At 50.0% G+C, this 17879-nt stretch overlaps 1 protein-coding gene across 8 annotated transcripts in view; it reads left to right on the top strand.

The window, feature by feature from the left end:
* The window catches only part of ADAMTS9 (ADAM metallopeptidase with thrombospondin type 1 motif 9), a 170024-nt gene that overhangs the window by 133606 nt on the left and 18539 nt on the right, over window positions 1-17879 (top strand). For all 8 annotated transcript variants that reach the window (XM_045051823.1, XM_006928919.5, XM_045051826.1 and 5 more), the window contains 8 exons: window positions 1859-2032; window positions 5931-6125; window positions 7185-7317; window positions 7859-7953; window positions 8069-8163; window positions 8256-8389; window positions 10191-10282; window positions 15090-15194. In XM_045051823.1, coding sequence (XP_044907758.1) covers window positions 1859-2032; window positions 5931-6125; window positions 7185-7317; window positions 7859-7953; window positions 8069-8163; window positions 8256-8389; window positions 10191-10282; window positions 15090-15194 — 1023 coding nt within the window. The remainder of the gene's footprint in view (window positions 1-1858; window positions 2033-5930; window positions 6126-7184; window positions 7318-7858; window positions 7954-8068; window positions 8164-8255; window positions 8390-10190; window positions 10283-15089; window positions 15195-17879) is intronic.

Below are 17879 nucleotides of genomic sequence, written 5' to 3'. Positions count from 1 at the left end.
GAGCAGCTTGGTGGTTGCACAGGCTTGGGGGGGGTGGGGGTGGGCGGGCAGTTGGGGAAGCAAGGAGTGACTGACTGTTTCATGGGTACAGCGTTTCCTTTTCGGGTGATGAAAATGTTTTGGAAGCACATAGGGATGACGATCTTATGACGTTGCAGATGATTAAATGCCACTGAATTGCACACTTTAAAATGATTGAAATGATCAATGTTAGGTTAGGTTAGGTGTATTTTACGGCCAAAAAAGCAAGGCACAAGACATATCTGCAAAGACTTTTCAGAGTCAGACTGGAGTCCAAACTGAAATAAATGCCTGTGGGACGAGGCAGGTAATCAAGGGGAAAGAGGTGTGAGAGGAGAAAAAGATAGGTGGGGGCCCATGGGTCTCCCTAAATAGACTTAAAAAAAATTTTTATGTTTATTTATTTTTGAAAGAGAGAGAGAGTGCAAGAGAGCAAGTGGGGGAGGGGCAGAGAGAGAGGGAGACACATAATCGGAAGCAGCTCCAGGCTCGGAGCTGTCAGCACAGAGCCCGACACGGGGCTTGAACCCACGAACCACGAGGCAATGACCTGAGCCGAAGTTGGGTGCTTCACCGACGGAGCCACCCCGGCGCCCCCTAAATAGACTTTTGAGAAGAGAGAAAGTTTAAAAGATACCATGCTACCCACAACTCTCGGTTGTTGTTAATGAGTTAGCTAAGGCCCAGGGGCTATAGGACGCATAATCCCTGGTGTGAAGGAAACACGAGTCCCCAGATTAGCTCACCGTGGATCTCCAGGGTGATTTACAGTCTTGAAATGCTGGAACACAATAGATGCTTTAGATAGGACGGGCTTTGGGAAACCTTTAGCACACAGATAACCAGGTTAAACTTCAAAAGGTGGGTGTGCTGTTGGTTAAAGCGAAAAAGATAGGGAGCTTGCAGACAGCATAGAGAGGGTCCTGGAACAGCACGTACTGCTTGCTCTGTTTTCCTCACTTGGTGGATGGGAATAAAAAGATGTGTCCCATCTACCTCACAAAGAGTTGTTTGATCTGGGACAAGGCATTTTGGCTACGTCCCAGTTTCTCCATCTGAAAAATGGAGATTGCAGTAACCTTTAAGTCTTAGCTGTCTCCGTCCTCAACGTCTGTCTTTGCTGCTAAAATATAAGCTCCTCTCTGAGGGCTGTGCGGCGCGTGTCCGTTCTTGTTGACCCCGGACCCATCACGGGCCCTGATGCTAGGAACTTGGTGAATATTTCCCGAGTGAATGAGGGATGAGAGCCCTTCATCCTGGAGGAGAAAACGCAGTCAGTTGGGGGCGGGGAGGGGGGTGGGGAAGGTGTCACAGTAAAGCAAAGCCTCTCAAGTCCCGGAAGGGGGACGATTTGGGAGAAATGAAATTTGTCCTTCATATTCCCCTGGAGTCAACAACTAGGACACGAGGCTGTGGTCTGCAAATTGGTGTGTGTAGTCGTAAGATAAAATGGGCCACCTGGACACGTAACAACTTCCCTGACTCTCGAGGTATTTAGACACCGTTCGATAATCATTTAGCTGTAAGTTTTAAAGAGAGTCCATGTTTGTGTGAGTAAAGTCGTCAAGCCGTAAGGTCCTTTCCAAACCTGACATTCGTTCATTCATGTTTCCATTCCTTCCCTCCAATAGCCACTTATCAAACACATCACTGTGCCAGGAACAGTGTTGGGAATAAGTGGGATAAGACAATGAGTCCTCTGATCATGCCTCCCCTCAGAGGCCTCACATTCCTAAAGGGTAGACAAGACGGGAAAATAAGTCACCACAAAAACAGCATATAATAAGCCATTTATTAGCATTTCCTTATCAACACCTGTTCTGTCTGTCACGAACAGTGCACCAAGACGTGTGGCGAGGGCTCCAGGTACCGCAAGGTGGTGTGTTTGGATGTGGACAAAGGCACTGAGGTTCACGGCCTACGCTGCGACACGAGCAAGCGGCCTGCGGACCGGGAGAGCTGTAGTTTGCAGCCCTGCGAGTATGTCTGGATCACAGGAGAATGGTCAGAGGTATGTCCCGGGGATTCTGTAACCGCCTTCAGGACAGCGACGGCCTGAAGGCAACAGAGTGACCTCTGGGTAGGAACGGGGGAGACTGGGACCCACCCGCCAGTTCCACCTGCTGGGGCTAGACCCCCCCCCCCCATGTGCAAGGTAGGAGGATGCCTGAGATGATCTCTCGGTTCCCCTCAGTCCTGTGATTCCCCTTGATGTCCTGTTGGTATGATAAAGGAAGAATTGTCACAGGGCCTGCTAGTTCATGTGATGCCTGTTGGTGTCTGAAGAGAGTTAACATAAGAAGATGCCCTTCGCGTCGGGGAGACAACAGGGAATGGCAGAGACTGTGACAAACGAGCACGTCCCGTGTGATGGGAGCAGGCTCCCTCCCTCTCCAGCAGAGGCCATGCAGAAATGTGGGTCCGGTGCTACCAGACCTGAGTGTTCAAGGAGGACAAAAATCTCAACTTTTATGTGGGGTCTCCTAACTTTAAAACGTGGACTCCAATTTTTTATTTGAAAACGTTATGTGGGGCGAAGCAAACGCTTTCCGTGGGCCAGATACGGACTGCCTCTTTGACAGCCTCTGATCCAGAGGAACCAAATGATTTTCCAAAGTATTCAAGGAATCAATTTTTTTCTTCTCTTCTTTTGCCCACAATGCCTAATCTAGAAACTTTTTGTTATTAATAGACCAAACACGATCACATTGTTTTCAAACCTCATAGCACTTCTTAAATTTATTTATTTAAATTCAAATTCGTTGATGTACAGTGTAGTCTTGATTTCAGGAGTAGAATTTGTGATTCATCCCTTACATATGGCCCCCAGGGCTCATCCCAACAAGTGGCCTCCCTAATGCCCGTCCCCCATCTAGCCCATCCCCCACCCACCTCCCCTCCAGCAGCCCCTCAGTTTGTTCTCTGTATTTAAGAGTCTCTTATGGTTTACTTCCTTCTCTGCCTCATAATATTTTCAAAGACTGAAAGACCTCTAACATCCAAACCCGTTGTCATTTGCCCAAAAGGAGTTAGAGGTTTCGGAATTACCTGGGCTCAGAGCAAAGTTTCACAGGGCAGCGGTCTCACATTTTCAATAGGAGGAATATTTGCATTCAGATGATATGTGTGTTGGGTGGTGAATGCTTCCTTCACTGTAGCTGGCCTAGAGTTCTTTCTAACTATGTCTCCCCATCCTTCTTCTCTTTGCTCCATTGACTTTTGCCTCCCCTTCCTCACCCAGGGGACATCTGGCAATGTCTGGAGACATTTTTGGTTATCACAAGTGGAGGAAGTGGGATGCTACCGGCATCTAGTGGGTAGAGGTCAGGGATGCTGCTAAATCTCCTGGAGTATGTGGGACAGCCCTCCCCCACCCAGCCACCCCTCCTCCCCCCACACACACAACAGAGAGCTATCTGGCCCAGATGGCCATGGTGCTGAAGTTGAGAAACCCTCCTTTACCCCGACTCTGCATGTTCTCCAACTCTTAAAGAGTGGAAGGGAGACGTGGTCCAAATCATTAGGAAGTACATTTACCATTGGCCAGCCAGGAACCTGGGAGTCCAGGTGCTTGCTCAAAATAGTCCTTGACTTTGGGTTTGAGGCATAGGTTCCAACCCATCCAGATTCCAAGGAGGGTCTTGGGGAGGGCATCTGGGGAGGGTTCCTCTCTTCTCTTCAACTCACTTCTCCCCGGTCCTCGTCAGGCGTGGTCCATAACTTCTTGTTCTCAGGTCCGTAACTGCCTGGTTCCCCACCAGGCAGGGAAAAGCCTCTCTTGCTCCTCAGGCCTCTGAGCTCTCTGCCTCCTGGAGGCCTCCTCTTATTAGTTTCTGGCTTACTTCTTGGTCGCTCATCTCTCTGGAGTTTCTACACTTACCACACTGCAAACATTGGCCTCTTCACTTTTCATCTTAGCCAGTCTTTTGTGTGTTGTTATTATTATGCTAAAAGAATTGCGATCTAAGACTGAGTCATGTGACTCCTATAGCTTTATTTTAACCTTAATCTTAACCCCCAACAGATGAGATTTGGAGAAGATCCAAATCTTCTCCAAAAAAAAAAAAAAAAGTCTTAAGTATTTATGCAAATTCTCAAGTGTATCATGGATTAAAAACTCTGGAAACTTATAGCAAAGTGGAGAAGGGTTGGAGATAGGACCTCACATGGATGCAAGGCCCACTGGACCAGAAATCCCTCTAGAAAAGCTTCTGGAAAAGTTCAAGAGCCACAGCAAGCCATGCCTTCTCTCTCGGACCTCTGTCCCCTGGAGAGTTGAGTGCTTTTCTCTGAGCTCTCCTTGAATTTGAGCAGGCCTGGGCCAGATGGGAAAAGAGCACCCCATCACCCCTGGCTCATCATGCATTTCTCGGCTTAGGCCTGAAGTGCATCATTAATGCAAGGAGCGCACATTCTTACCATTTCATCCTGCTTTGCTGTTATTTTCACATTAGAAAAGTAATATATGCTCATAATGAAGCAAGCACATGACCCCCTAGGGCATGGAGAGTCAAGAGTAAGAGCTTCCCTGCCTCCTTCCTCCCCGCCAGTCCCCCTCCTCCCTCCCAGCCTAGACAGACCCAGCATTGGCTGGCGATCTGCCCACACACGAAACACCCCAGACCAGCCTCGCCCTCCCCGGGCCTGGCCTCTGCTGGCTCTTCAAGCATTTGAACAGTGGCAGCCAAAGAAGGAAGAAACATGCACAACATTTCCAGGTCTCGAGCCATCTGAAAAGGAAGGACCAGGGATGCTCCGTGTGCCTCTGGCTGGGCCTGTCACCCTCCTGCCTCCAGGACCTCTTCAAGAGGTATCTTCTCCCTGGAACAGGTAGTTATAGGAGACGAAAGCCACGTGGCTGAAAGCACCAGCTCAGGAGATGTTAGGAAAGAATGACACTGTGGCTTTTAATAGCTAGTGAGACCTCATGGATGCGCCCCCTGGAGAAAGCAGACCACACCACTTGCTGCGGACTGGGTCGGGGGTTCATCCAGGACGCCTCCGGCAACCTTTGGTCTAGAGAATCCTGATCCTCTCACTTAATTTTATGTGACACCTTCCCAGGGGATGGCCGGTTATCTGACCACATTGTCTAAAAAACACCATCAAAACTAAATTCACTACAATGCACTTTTATTTTCTAAATATATTGTATCAAGTGCTTAGCGTGGGTGGTTGAACCTACTTCAACGTGGCGTCAATAACCAATTAGGTGTCTCATCACAGGAAGGATCTTGGACACTAGTAAGACGTCCTCTCTTTCTCCTTTGGCGTGTTGTTTGCATATTTGTAAATGCCGTGTAATGATGGTCAACAGGTAAAGTGACGGCCTGATCTGGTTAGATAGACAAAGAGATAGGAGAGCAGAAGGGTGACATTATCGGTCCAGACGTATGGGCAGGGAGAGCAAAGAGAGAAGGAGATTGAGTGCGGGGCAGACGGGAAAGGCAAACGAACGGAGCAGGAAAGGAAAACTGTGCCCAAGTCCCCTTTTGGCTAAGTGCTTGGGTTTCACCTGTAACTCAGGTGAGCTGTGACACACCCTCCTCCCGTCCCCTGTGGCCACATCTCCGGTTTGGAGAAGCACGTGCAGTGGGGCTATGGGGAGCGTCTAAATGGAACCAGGGACAGCTGGAGCCCCCTCCCCTCCTCCCCTTGAAATCCAAAGCAAGGGCTCAGGGCGCCCCGTCCCGCAGCGGGGGCCACACTAGATCCCCGAAGGCGACTTTTAAGGTTGTCTGTCCGCGGTGCGCTCGGGGCCTGCCGCTTGCGATGCACAAACAAGCTAATAAAGTGAGAGCTCTCTGCAGCGTCGTCCGGGGTCAACGTTGGATGTGGGGGTCAGGGGCCTATTGTGGGCTGCCCCCAGGCGCTGCTCCAGCCTCTCCTCCCACCCCCTGTTTTCCCAGTGCTCAGTGACCTGTGGAAAGGGCTACAGACAAAGGCTCGTCTCCTGTAGCGAGATTTACACCGGGAAGGAGAATTATGAGTACAGCTACCAAACGGCCGTCAACTGCCCGGGCACTCAGCCCCCCAGCGTCCATCCGTGCTACCTGAGGGAGTGCCCTGTGTCGGCCAGCTGGAGAGTCGGCAACTGGGGCAGCGTAAGTAGACCGTTCGGTGATCAAATGGGAAAGCTTTGGGATCCCAGACTTCACCTTAGACATGTCCTGCCTCGGCCGTCCCAAGGGATCCTCCTTCCGGGAGGGATGCTGGGAAGACACTGGCGTTAGCACCTCGAGGTGGGCTGATGGGAAGAGAAGGTTCTCTTCTCGTTCGGCAGGGTGGCCAAACCCAGAGCTTAGGGCACGGGCTCCGAAGCCAGACGCCCGCCCTGTGCATCCTGGCCCTCCTACTTGCCAGTTGAATGAGAGGTGCAACACTTCTGTGTCTGTTTCCTCATCTGCAACATGGGTGGTGGTGAAGAAGGGTCGAGTTAATATGTAAACAGCTCATAGATCATAATAGCACACTTCACGTTACGCTTTTTTTACCACGATGATTTTCCACACCAGCTCCCGGAACTCTGTCACCTAGTAAGAGTTACAGAAGAGTTCGTGTTGCTTCCGCGGTTAGGAAGCCAGCAGACTCTAGTCCCTCTTCAACGGGAGTATTTCACTGCATTAGGCGTACAATAAGCGCGAACATTTAAAATTGCGACTGTCCTTGGAGTATTGCCACCACCCCCTGGCTCCTGCCTCCTAGGTTCTCAGTGTGGCCAAGCGATGAGACAAAGTACAGGATCGGTTGAAAGGGGTTAGGGTTTGAATCCTGGCTCTACCATGACCTTGAACAAGTTTCTTGACATTTGGGCCCCAATCTCCTCTCTGTAAAAATAGAATAATGGGAGTACTATCTCAGAAAATTTTTGTAAGGCTTAAATGAGAAAATTATATATTGTATATATATGTCATATAATAAGTATATATGTTATGCATATAAATATAAATACACAGGTAAGATACACGCATATATGAACATGGATGTATAATGCTTAGCACAGAGACTGCTCCACTGTAAGTGTTGCACATACGTCAGCACTTGTTTTCAGCAGCCTAGGGTCTGAAATGACACCTCGGACGTGGAGCTGTGAGCCCCGCGTCACTAGACCCCAAGCCTCCTGGGTTCCGGGGCTGCATCACTGACTCTGGTCTGCCTTCCAGTGCTCAGTGTCCTGTGGTGTGGGAGTGACACACAGATCTGTGCAGTGTTTAACCAACGAGGACCAGCCCAGCCACTTATGCCCTGCCGATCTGAAGCCAGAAGAAAGGAAAACTTGTCACAATATCTATAACTGTAAGTGGGCCAGCTGAAGCCCTTTCTCCGGAGCACGAAGACCAGGGTTTCCTTGTTCGTTTGCCCACCCTCATTGGAAAGAGAATTTATAAGATAAATATATAGTGCTGGGGATGAAATGCACAGCGTGAAAACCATAGTCAACACTGCCGTATGCTACGTTTGGAAGTCGCGAAGAGAGTAGATCCTAAAAGTTCTCATCAAAAAGAAAAAAAAAATATTTTTATACATCTATCTGTTGGAAATGATGGATGTTAACTAAACTTAGTGTAACTATTCACAATCTGTAGGAGTCAAGCCACTATGCTCTACGCCTTAAATCTATACACTGCTATAGGTCAGTTACCTCTCCATAAAACTCAAAGAAAAAAAAAAACATTTACCCCCCAAAAGGGAAAGAATTTATTCTAAGGAAATTATCCCCCCCCCCCGCCTTTTCAAGCTGCAAAGTATTAGTGTGAACAGTATCATTCATTCCCCAGGCAGACAGCGGGGGGATCCGGGAGCATCACACTCCATTTGTACGTTTCGTGGTTTCTAGGTGAGTTACCCCAGAACTGCAAGGAGGTAAAGAGACTGAAAGGTGCCACTGAAGACGGTGAATACTTTCTGCTCATCGCGGGAAAGCTCCTGAAGGTGAACGATGGATATCAGTCATTATTTCTAGAATGATTGGAGAGGGAGTCGCCCTGGGTCCCATGGTCTCACCTCTGAGCTGCTCTTCCTAGGTTATCTCTGGCCTCTCTTTCAGATATTCTGTGCAGGGATGCAGTCTGACCACCCCAAAGAGTTCATAACCCTGGTCCACGGTGACTCAGAAAACTTCTCCGAGGTATACGGGCACAGGTAGGAGCATTCGGGCTCGGAAGGGCACAGACAGCTGAGGATGCCCCGGAAGTAGCTGCCGTCCTCACCAGAACATTCTCTCCGTGACGTAGGCTGCACAACCCAACCGAATGTCCCTACAACGGGAGCCGACGGGATGACTGCCAGTGTCGGAAGGACTACACGGCAGCTGGGTTTTCCAGCTTCCAGAAAATCAGAATAGACCTGACCACGATGCAGATAATAAGTAAGTCCGGTAGAATGTCACGGAGAAGGAGACGTGCTCATTCCTCTCCCCATTCAGCCAGCGCACTGCGCTCCGCACACTGGCCGGGGGGCAAGGCTCTGAGATGCTGCGGGGGAACGAGATGGGTTGCCTTGCCATCCAGCGACGACAGCTGGGGTCCAAGCTGCGTGAGGGCGGGGTTGGCTCCTTTCCGTTTTCCTGCTGTACAGCCAGTCCCCGGAAGGTGCCTTGCCCAGGGCGGAGCTCCCGTCAGATTTGTGAGAAACGAACGCGTGGAGTAGGTGAAGGCCACTAAAAGGGGACCACTGCAGTGGGGGGGGGGGGGGGGGGAGTGAGTCAGGATGGCATCCCCCAAAATATGACACTGAACCTGACATCTTAAGGTCAGGTAGCAGTTAGCCAGGCACAGGGTATCGGCGTGGGGAAAGGAAGGGTAGTAGCAGAAGCTTTGAAGGGAGAAGACAGAGTAGCTGCATGCCTTAAAGAGATTCTCATGGAATCTTCCATTCCCCCAACCGCCCCCCCCCCTGCACAGTGCACACACATGCAGGGGGACACAGCTAATTTTATCCAGTTGTCGATTTACAGAAGAGAAACGGGCCACGGGCTTGCCTCTTGTAACCAGCCTCCGCGCGAGCGGATTTCATCCTGCAGCCAAGACTGCCTTTTCGTAGGGACGTTAATCACAGGCGTGGTTGTAGATAGCTGAACGATCCAAACGTGTGCCCTCGAATAGAGGAAAAACAGAAATAATAATTTTTCCTCATTACCGTTGCTCCCGTAATATTGCATCGCTTTCCCCTCGAGGTGGATGAAACTTGATTTGTACCAAGCTACTTTTTATCGCCTTCCGCGAGCCTGATGGGGGCTAAAGGCAGAGAGTCTGCAGTTTTTCCGCTTAGAAAAACACTCCAGCTGAGACTCGGGGCTTCGGTGTGCTGTGGCCACAAGGGCCCCTCTCTTTGCGGGACAGGGAGCTCAGACTTCCTTCCCACCGGAGCTCGGTTAACTGTAGAAAGATGAAGGGCTCTTGCTGTTCCCGAAAGGCAAGGCGGGGAGGTAAAAGCGGAGGCCTCTCCTTCCACCAGCGATGGCTTTTGCGAGATCCTTGCTTTGACTCCTCCTGCTCTGTGTAGAGCTGCTCTCCGGAGCTATGAAGAGGTTAAAAACACAAGCATTGTTTTCATTGGATTTTTTTTTGAAACTCCAAGGTAGCCCCAAACTTGAGAAACTGCCATTAATACTTTCAAGATGAGGGTTCTAACTGCGCCACATTTTGGCAGGCATAGTGCATTGGCCATGGGAGGGCAGCTAAAGCCCCAGGAAGTAACTCCTAAGTAGCTGGAGATACTTTTGTAGCCGATTTCTTCCCATCCTGACAGCTGGGAGGCTGTACGCAGGAGACTCAGCCATCCAGTGACGCTTACCTTTAATGGACGTGATTCACGTATTTATTTATGCGAGAATCGATTCCAAAGTCATCTTAAACCCCCCTTTTGGCTTCCAAAGTCATCTTAAACCCCTCTTTTGGCTTCCCTCCCATGGAGAGACCGTGCAGATAAAACCCAGGGAGCGAGGCTCTTGAACCACAGATCCAAGGGGGAAAGCAGTGCACATCTGGATCTGTTGCACATCTGGATCCGTTTGCTCACTAATGACACTTCGGGTATTTTTTTTCTCTCCGCTCTCCCTCTTACTCTTTCTCTCACTATCCTTCTTCCCTCCCGCCTCCCTGTGACTGTCCTCCCTTCTGTACCTTTTCGGACTTCTCTCTTCTCTCCCTTTCTGCAAAACCCCGCAGCCACTGACTTACAGTTTGCCCGGACCAGCGAAGGACACCCTGTCCCTTTTGCCACAGCCGGGGACTGCTACAGTGCTGCCAAGTGCCCGCAGGTATGTGCTAAGGGCTCCCCCCACCGAGGACCCACGTCCCGCCCTGCCCGCAGGGGACCCCTGGCTGCTTCTGCTCCCGGGAATACAGTTAGAACAGCTGCTCTGGAGGGCAGTTTGGCCCCCTGCAGGAAGTCTCAGAGATGCTCCGAGCTACTCATCTAGCCACGCCACTCCTAGGAGTGTTTCCTAAGGAACCGCTCAGAGCTACATGCAGCAAAATGCACCTGCTATAACGGTAAACATCTGGAAGCAGATCAGGCATCAGAGGGCAGGGGCTTTGCTTAAACAAACCGTGCTGGTTCACAGAGTGAATGTTATACAGTCAGTGACAGGCCGGTATAGGCTTCATGACTGGCTCTTTAAGAAAATCACAAGTCCTGCTTTGTAGCATTTTTGCCAGCCGCCCAGGTGTAAATACTCTCGCTCCGCCCCGCCCCCACGCCCCGCAACTGATTTCAAGTCACCAGCGTTACGTCCCCAAATGGGGAGTCCGGCAGAAATGCACACGATCGGCTCTCGCAAGCCAGGACGAGCGCGCTCTAACCCACCACCACGGTCAGCCGTTACAAATTGCAAACGTCGTGTGACAGAAAAACTGCTATCCCTCCTTAGATGTATAAACCGTGTAGTGTCCAGACGAAGGGCAAGTTTATCATCGTCTGCTGGATTTGCTGTTCAGCAGAGCCGCTCAGCGGCCATCTCATTGCCCAGCCACACTGCCACACGCCCTTGCCGCCCTGGAGGTGTGGATATCTTGAAACGCGCCGTCCTAAGGATCTGCCTGGCGCCACTTTTGCAAAATCGGCATCATCTTTGCAAGAAGCTCCGGCCCTGAGAAGGCGTGACGAATTCCGTGATTCCGGCCAGGAGAACTTGGCCCCAGTTCTGGCTTTGGTTCGAAAGGGGTCCTCACGAGGCCGTTGCTAAACTCTGGGCCAGGAGTTTCCCACTCCGCCCCCCCCCCGCCCCCCGGGCCTTCAAAAGTCTGGGGACCAGGACGGGGAGCTGCATTGGGAATACACCATCTCCCCAGGATGGGTTTAGGCCCAATCAGAGACCATCCAAAGACAAACACATCTGAATTTTCTTTTAACAAAGTGTTTTCTCAGCCCCCAGCTTCAGAAAGCAATGCTAAACATTTTAGGGAAGTGAAAAGGAAGCTCTCAGGGAGAAAGAAAATAAACAAAGGACATAATGGTAAAAGGGGGCCTCGCCTCTATTACCCAGGAATTGAAAACTTTTGAAGTGCTGTTTCTTTAGAGCAGCAGATGACTTCAAACACCCCACTGGTGTGGGTTGCATTTTAACAGCTAATAGATTAGCCCTGTCCTGCCTTTTTCAAAAGTCTGAGGATTTTCTTGCTTCTCTCTGCGCATCTTTGGGGAAGTTTAGGTAAATGAAAGGTAATCTGCCTTCATTTCTTTTAATAATTCAGAGACAAATGAACTTATTGATTTGCTAAATCCTGACCCTGCAGCAATATCTAAATGAGAAAACCCAAAGCCCGTGAGAAGCTAATTTGTATTTTTTCCTAGCCTGTTCTTCAAGCCATATCAGGGGTTTTCAGAACTCAATCCCTTAGACATTTATTGAGCACCAACTCCGTATACTGATGAAAGCCCTGAGTTTTGCAGACGGGTTTTCCAGGAAAAGGTCCGCAGAAGCACCCTTGTGCGAGGAGCTTTGGAGCGGTCGGCCCCTCCTGTGACCGGCTGATTGCACAGAAGCCAAAGGGAATGTGCTGTTTCCTCCTCGTTCACACTGTGGCTTTGGCGACTTACTTAGCAGTAAGAGCAGGTCCCCCAAGGGCCCTCAACGGGAAATGTAGCCAGAATGTGTTTTCCTCTTCTGACCATAGGGGATGCCGCGTTACTGTTACTGATGCTGGTATTGGTAGCATTTACTGAGTGTTTACTAGAGTTTAGACTTGGCTCAGCATTCCTAGGTCGGTGTGGCATGTCACCCCACAGCAGCCACCGGCGAGAATGTCCCCCCTTTTCAGATGAGAAAATGGAGTCACAGAGACATGGGGGAGGGGTTGCCCAAACCCACACAGCTGGTGCTCAGTAGAGGCGGGATTTGATCCCAAATGTGTCTGAGTGCAAATCCACGATGGCAGACGGGTCTGCCTGACCCCACTTGCAGCGAGGACTTTGCAGCCTTCTCCTTTGTCTGAACAAAGAACAAAACCTCTCCTAGCCTCAGGCACATCTTTCTGAAATCCCTCTGGATCCTCTAGTGCATGCATAACCTGGAATTACTTTTACCCTCTTAAATCAGCCACAGGAGGTAGTAGCTATAACGTTCACACCCTCTACCCCTCGAAGATGAGGGCTGTAGGGGCAAAGATGTCTCACCTGGAGCTCAGAGGACAGTAAGTCTTCACTCCTCACGGGACCCTTAACTTAAGGTGGTCATTATCAGCTGAAAAGGTAGGTCCCCTGTGCTGGAAAAGGTGGAAAGAGAACGAGGAGGAAGACCGCCCGTTCCATCGGGTCTGTCACCCGCTCCGAGAGGGCAGCTCTAGCCAGACGTGTGTGTGGAAGGTGCTTAGATACCGGACGCCCGGATCAGCGGGGGGAGTTCTTGGGCCAGAAGGCAGGTCAGGGGCCTGGACCTTGCAGGAACCTTGAGGTCAAAGCAGATCACGCTACCTTCTCCTGCAGTGCAGGGGGAACAGACCATCCGCATGGGAAGCAGGATGGGAAAGGGAGAAAGAGAGGGATCCTCGGCTGCAGTGGGGTCTGGTCATAATGAACGGTGTGAACACGGCCTCAGGACAGGCAGGAGAGTGAAATAAGGAAATAGCAGGTGAGATAGCAGAGCTGGGAGAGGTGTGTATCTGAGGAGGCCGGGCAACACTGGGCTTCGTGCCTCAGGGCAGCCACAATCACGGACACTTACTGAGGCCACTTCGCCTACCAACCACGAACGCCTGTAGGGTACTGTCATAATTTCCAAAAATACTTTTTAAATATCACCTACTCTGTGCCAGGTAATGAGTTACATGCACTATACCTTCTACCTCACCCCCTCCTATTTGCATCATAGGCGTTACTAACCCATTTTACAGATGGACTCAGGAAAGTTAAGCCTACACGAAAAGTAGAAGAATCTGGATTCTAGGAAAAATCCAAACGGTCACAACCAGAGTTTCTCACCGTCAGCGCTATCAGTGTTTTGGACTGGATCGATCTCTGTTGTAGGGACTGTGCTGTGCATCGCAGGCTATTTAGCAGTACCTCTGGTCTCTACCCTCCAGATGCTAGTAACACACACACACACACACACACACACACACCTGCCAGTTATGACAACCAGAAAGATCTCTAGATAATTACCAGATTTCCCCCCAGGGGCAAAATCGTCCCCTGCAGAGAGCCACTAACTTCGATGCTCGCATCACTTCCGAGAATTGGAATGTTATTTTGTCCCCATGTCATACATGTGGAATCTAAGGCTCCAAAGGGGTTGATAGCCTCTGCTTAGGAAATAGTGATGGCACTGACACAGAGAGGGAGCCTGCAGGGTACCCCTAGTCCTGCCAGGTCATAGTGGACAAGCCAGGATGGAATATTTATTAACAATCTATCAACCGCCTATGTGTTACAGACCATTATTGATATAAATAAAGCAATACCAAGTCCCTCCCCTAAGTCTACTGTTCCTCTTGGAGCGAGACACCCAACACAAAACAACCAATAACCAGGATTTCTGAAGTCAGGTACCAGCCGTGTGCTGCATGGCTAATTTCATTTAGCCCTCCCTACAGTAGGCTGAGGCAGATACTGTTACTATCTTCCATTTTACAGGTGGACAAACTGAGGTTCTGAGATTTCATCCCCCCTCTCCCTCCCTGAAAGAGCCCGATTTTCACATAGGCCTGGCCGGCGCGGAGTCCGCCTCGCCTTATTAAAGACTGCTTTGACAAAGTACGGGACCGTGTCAGGTTCCGAGAGGAAACATTCACCGTGAGCGTGTTGGTGCAGAACATTTTCAGTTCTGAAACCGCTCCTTGTGGGGGAGGAAGCCTCAGCAAAGTATTTCAGGTGCCTTTGTGGAGTCATTTTTGCAAGCGAGGGAGAAACAGAGACAGATGGGCAACGCAGGAGAGGAGCTCTGCGGCGGCGTCTCCTTAGAAATAAACGTGGAAACACCGAGGCCCGGTTTTGAAAGGAATCCTGGAGCGGGTTGGGATCCGGGATCCCGGGCCTGGAAGAGGCGGTCCCGCTGCAGGCTGTGTAGAACGGGCCGCGCGCGCCCTCTGCTGGCCGTCCCGGAGAGCGCACCTGTCCTTTGAAGTCCCGCCCCGCTGTGCTTAGGCCGCGCAGTGCTCAGCGTGGCGGGGAAGCGGAGGCCCGGGAAGCTTTGGCAGCGAGATCTTGTTAGAAAAATTACACTGTGGCATTTTGTTCCTGAAGGAATCTGATAATTGTGAGCAACATCAGGATTGCTGGGTTAGGGAGGCAGAATGGCGCTGGTTGAGAGCGAGGACTTTGAAGTCAGGAAAATGTGAGTTGGCCTCACACTGTCTCCTGCCGAAGCTAGTCACCTCCACCGGGCCTTAGTTTCCCCATCTGTAAAGAGAACGCCTTCAGAGAGCTCTTGTGAGCATGCATGTAAAGTGCCTGGCCCAGACTTCCCCCCCACCTTCCAAAAAAAAAAAAAAAACAAAAACCACCCTCATTAATTAGTAGCTATCGTAATTAATTAATGTCCTTCTCCTTTCCAAGGGCCCTTCATTGTGTGGCCTTTGCTTAGGACATCACGTGGACTGAAAGTCTTTTTCATTGGCTATTTATTCCAGGGTCGTTTTAGCATCAACCTTTACGGGACCGGCCTGTCTTTAACTGACTCAGCCAGGTGGATATCACAAGGGAACTACGCGGTCTCCGACATTAAGAAGTCCCCGGTAAGGTGACCTAGTGGCTTCCGTTGGGTTTTGGTTTTTTCTCTTTCCTTCCTTCCTTGCCGGGTCTGTTGTGGTGGTGCTAAAGGGAGGAACGCGCTTTCCCACTTGCTGAAACTATTTTGCAAAGTGTCAGGAAGGAAATTTAGGACATAAATTGAAGGTGAAGCAAGTGTAAGTTGAGTTTATCCGAAAGAGCCTTGCTTCGCTTCTGGTGAATCCTTCCCTGAGTCTTCAACCTGTGAACCATCCGAGTAATTGGACGATGCCTAACGGGGAAGCTGAAAGCAGTTAAGAAGCCTCTGAGAGAGGGTGCAGCTCCAACACCTTGCAATTAGCCAACATTAGATTCCTTTTGTGAACGTAGGGCACAGGATGTTTGTTTGTTGTTGTTGTAAGAAAAAATGGAAATACAACAGAGGCTGGAAGGTAGGGATGTTATCAGGTGACGTTCGCAGAGCGTTAGAGAAACACTCAGGGGTTTCACAGTTACCAGGTTTTCATGCTCAAAAATCCTGCCACTCAAGGTGTGGTCCAAATAGAGCATCAACATCACCTGAGGCTTGTTGCAAATGCAGTTTCTGGGGGCCCGTGGCTTCTAAGTCCGGATCTGCTGCTGAACAAGGTCTCCATGAACAAGGTCTTATGATCCAGGTGGATCATAAGCAAGGCACAGCTTGAGAAACCCTGGTCTCGGCAGTGTTTCTCAGAATCCCCTGGAAAAGTTTCAAATGCATGTGCCCAGACCCCAGCCAGACTGACTGAATGGGAACCTCCCAGGCAGGGGTAGAATTTTTAACTCCCCTTGTATATACCCAGGACAGAAACCGCTGCGTGTTCCAGCCTTCCCTCAGTTCTGAGAACCTGCGACAGGAACCTGACCCCAATGACAAAGGGGAAATTTACCAGAGTATGGCCTGTGGTCCCAGGTCCTGCTTCAGCCGTGACCCTCACACGGGGTCTCCTCAGAAATGTGGCTGGGGGAGGACAAAGAGGAAGAGAACGGGGAAAGGGGTTATCATTCCAGAGTAGGGTTGCCGGATGAAGTAGAGGACACCCAGTTAAATTTGAATTTCAAATAAGCAAGGAACATTTTTTCTTTTTTACTACATGCATGTCTTAAACACTGTGTGGGACATATTTATTCTAAAAAGATTACTTGTTGCTTATTTGAAACTTACATCTAACTCAGTGCCCTGTATTTTTATCTGCTAAAACTTATCAAAATGAATATAAAGAAGAAATTCAAGCTGCTCCCCCCCTGCCCCCCCCCCCCCAGGAAGGGACGAAACATCCAATTGTGACTTCCCAGGGAAATCCCTGAGTTTCTAGAGCCCCAATTTTCAGCTTCCAGGGTTAAATTTGTCTATGGAAAAAAAAAGAAAAAAGAAAAATCTGACACCCGTCTTGCTCTAAGCCAATCCCCATTGATTGCTCGTAAATCATTCACCGTTTTCCTTTGCACTGAAAGGAATAAAGATAGCTGATAGACGGCCCGCCTGCTTTAGAATGTGCCACCAAATGATTATGTTCTTCCACACCACTACCCCCCAGGGGCCATATATTATGTTTCAGTCACTCCGAGGGACAACAACATTAACTGCCCAAAACGTGGTCAGACACGAAGCAGGATTCCGTAGGAAACCGTCTGTGTAGACTCCGTTAGCTAAGTTTCAATCCCGTCAGCCCTTATCAGTATTGTTGTTTGCGTCCAGAACCTAAAAATAATTACGGCGGAGAGCGCCACCTTCTGGAGAGAATGATCACTGCCCTGCAAAGACGGGTTGGCTCTTTCCCAAGCGTTTGGGAGAAGTTCCGCCTTTCCTGGAGGGGGTTGGTTTGACATTTGCCTGCCAGCATTTTTTTCTTTTTTTAAATCTTGGTGTTCCGGAAAAAAAAAAAAAAAAGAAAAGAAAAAGCAAAAACAGAAAAAAAAAAAAAAAAACTCTTGGTGTTCCGTGACAGCCCGGAGAGCCGGAGCTCAAAATTAATCTCCAGGGTCTGCTGAGCACTCCTTGTGAATCCCTGGGAGCCCGGCCGGAGCCATCTGTGGCTCCTGGTTGCCTGCCACGTGCTGCCCTGTGTGCCTCACCTGCTTGTGGGGCTCTCAGAGCAGCATCCCCTGACTACACGCCCCGAACACAGGCCTCCCTGGCCAAAGACATTTGGAAGAAAATTGTATATTTCATTTGCTTCTTGAAGAGGCACGATAAGCTTGAGCTTACTAAAGCTTGGAATGAACTATACAGGAAGGAAGCCTGTGTGACTTTATCGAAACCAGTGTTGCCCTAAATCAGTGGTTCTCAAACTGGAGCGTGCATCACCTGCTGTGCTAGTTAAAAACACAGCCAGCCTCAGGAAGGGCCCAAATGGACATTTCCAGCAGTTTCCTGGGTGGTGCTGATGGCCCTGGTCTCAGCCCACGTTTCCAGAACGGTTGGCCTGAGTTAGACCAACCCCAGAACCTTCTTTTCAAAGTTACACTTTTTGGTTGCCCCCGAATAACCTGGTGTTCCTTAGAACACACTTTGCAAAACCCTGCAATGTCCTGCTCCCCCCATTACGTACTCGCTGGTTGCCCCGAGGGACTGAGGCCCTGCTTTGATCATCCTCCCTTACTTCCTACCGTCTTCTGCTGAGAGCTACAAAGAAAAAGCCATGGTGAAAACCTCAATTCTCCAAACCTGG

Source organism: Felis catus, chromosome A2 (genome assembly GCF_018350175.1).
Source record: "Felis catus isolate Fca126 chromosome A2, F.catus_Fca126_mat1.0, whole genome shotgun sequence".
NCBI lineage: Eukaryota > Metazoa > Chordata > Mammalia > Carnivora > Felidae > Felis > Felis catus.
This window is presented reverse-complemented; position numbering and strand designations above follow the sequence as displayed.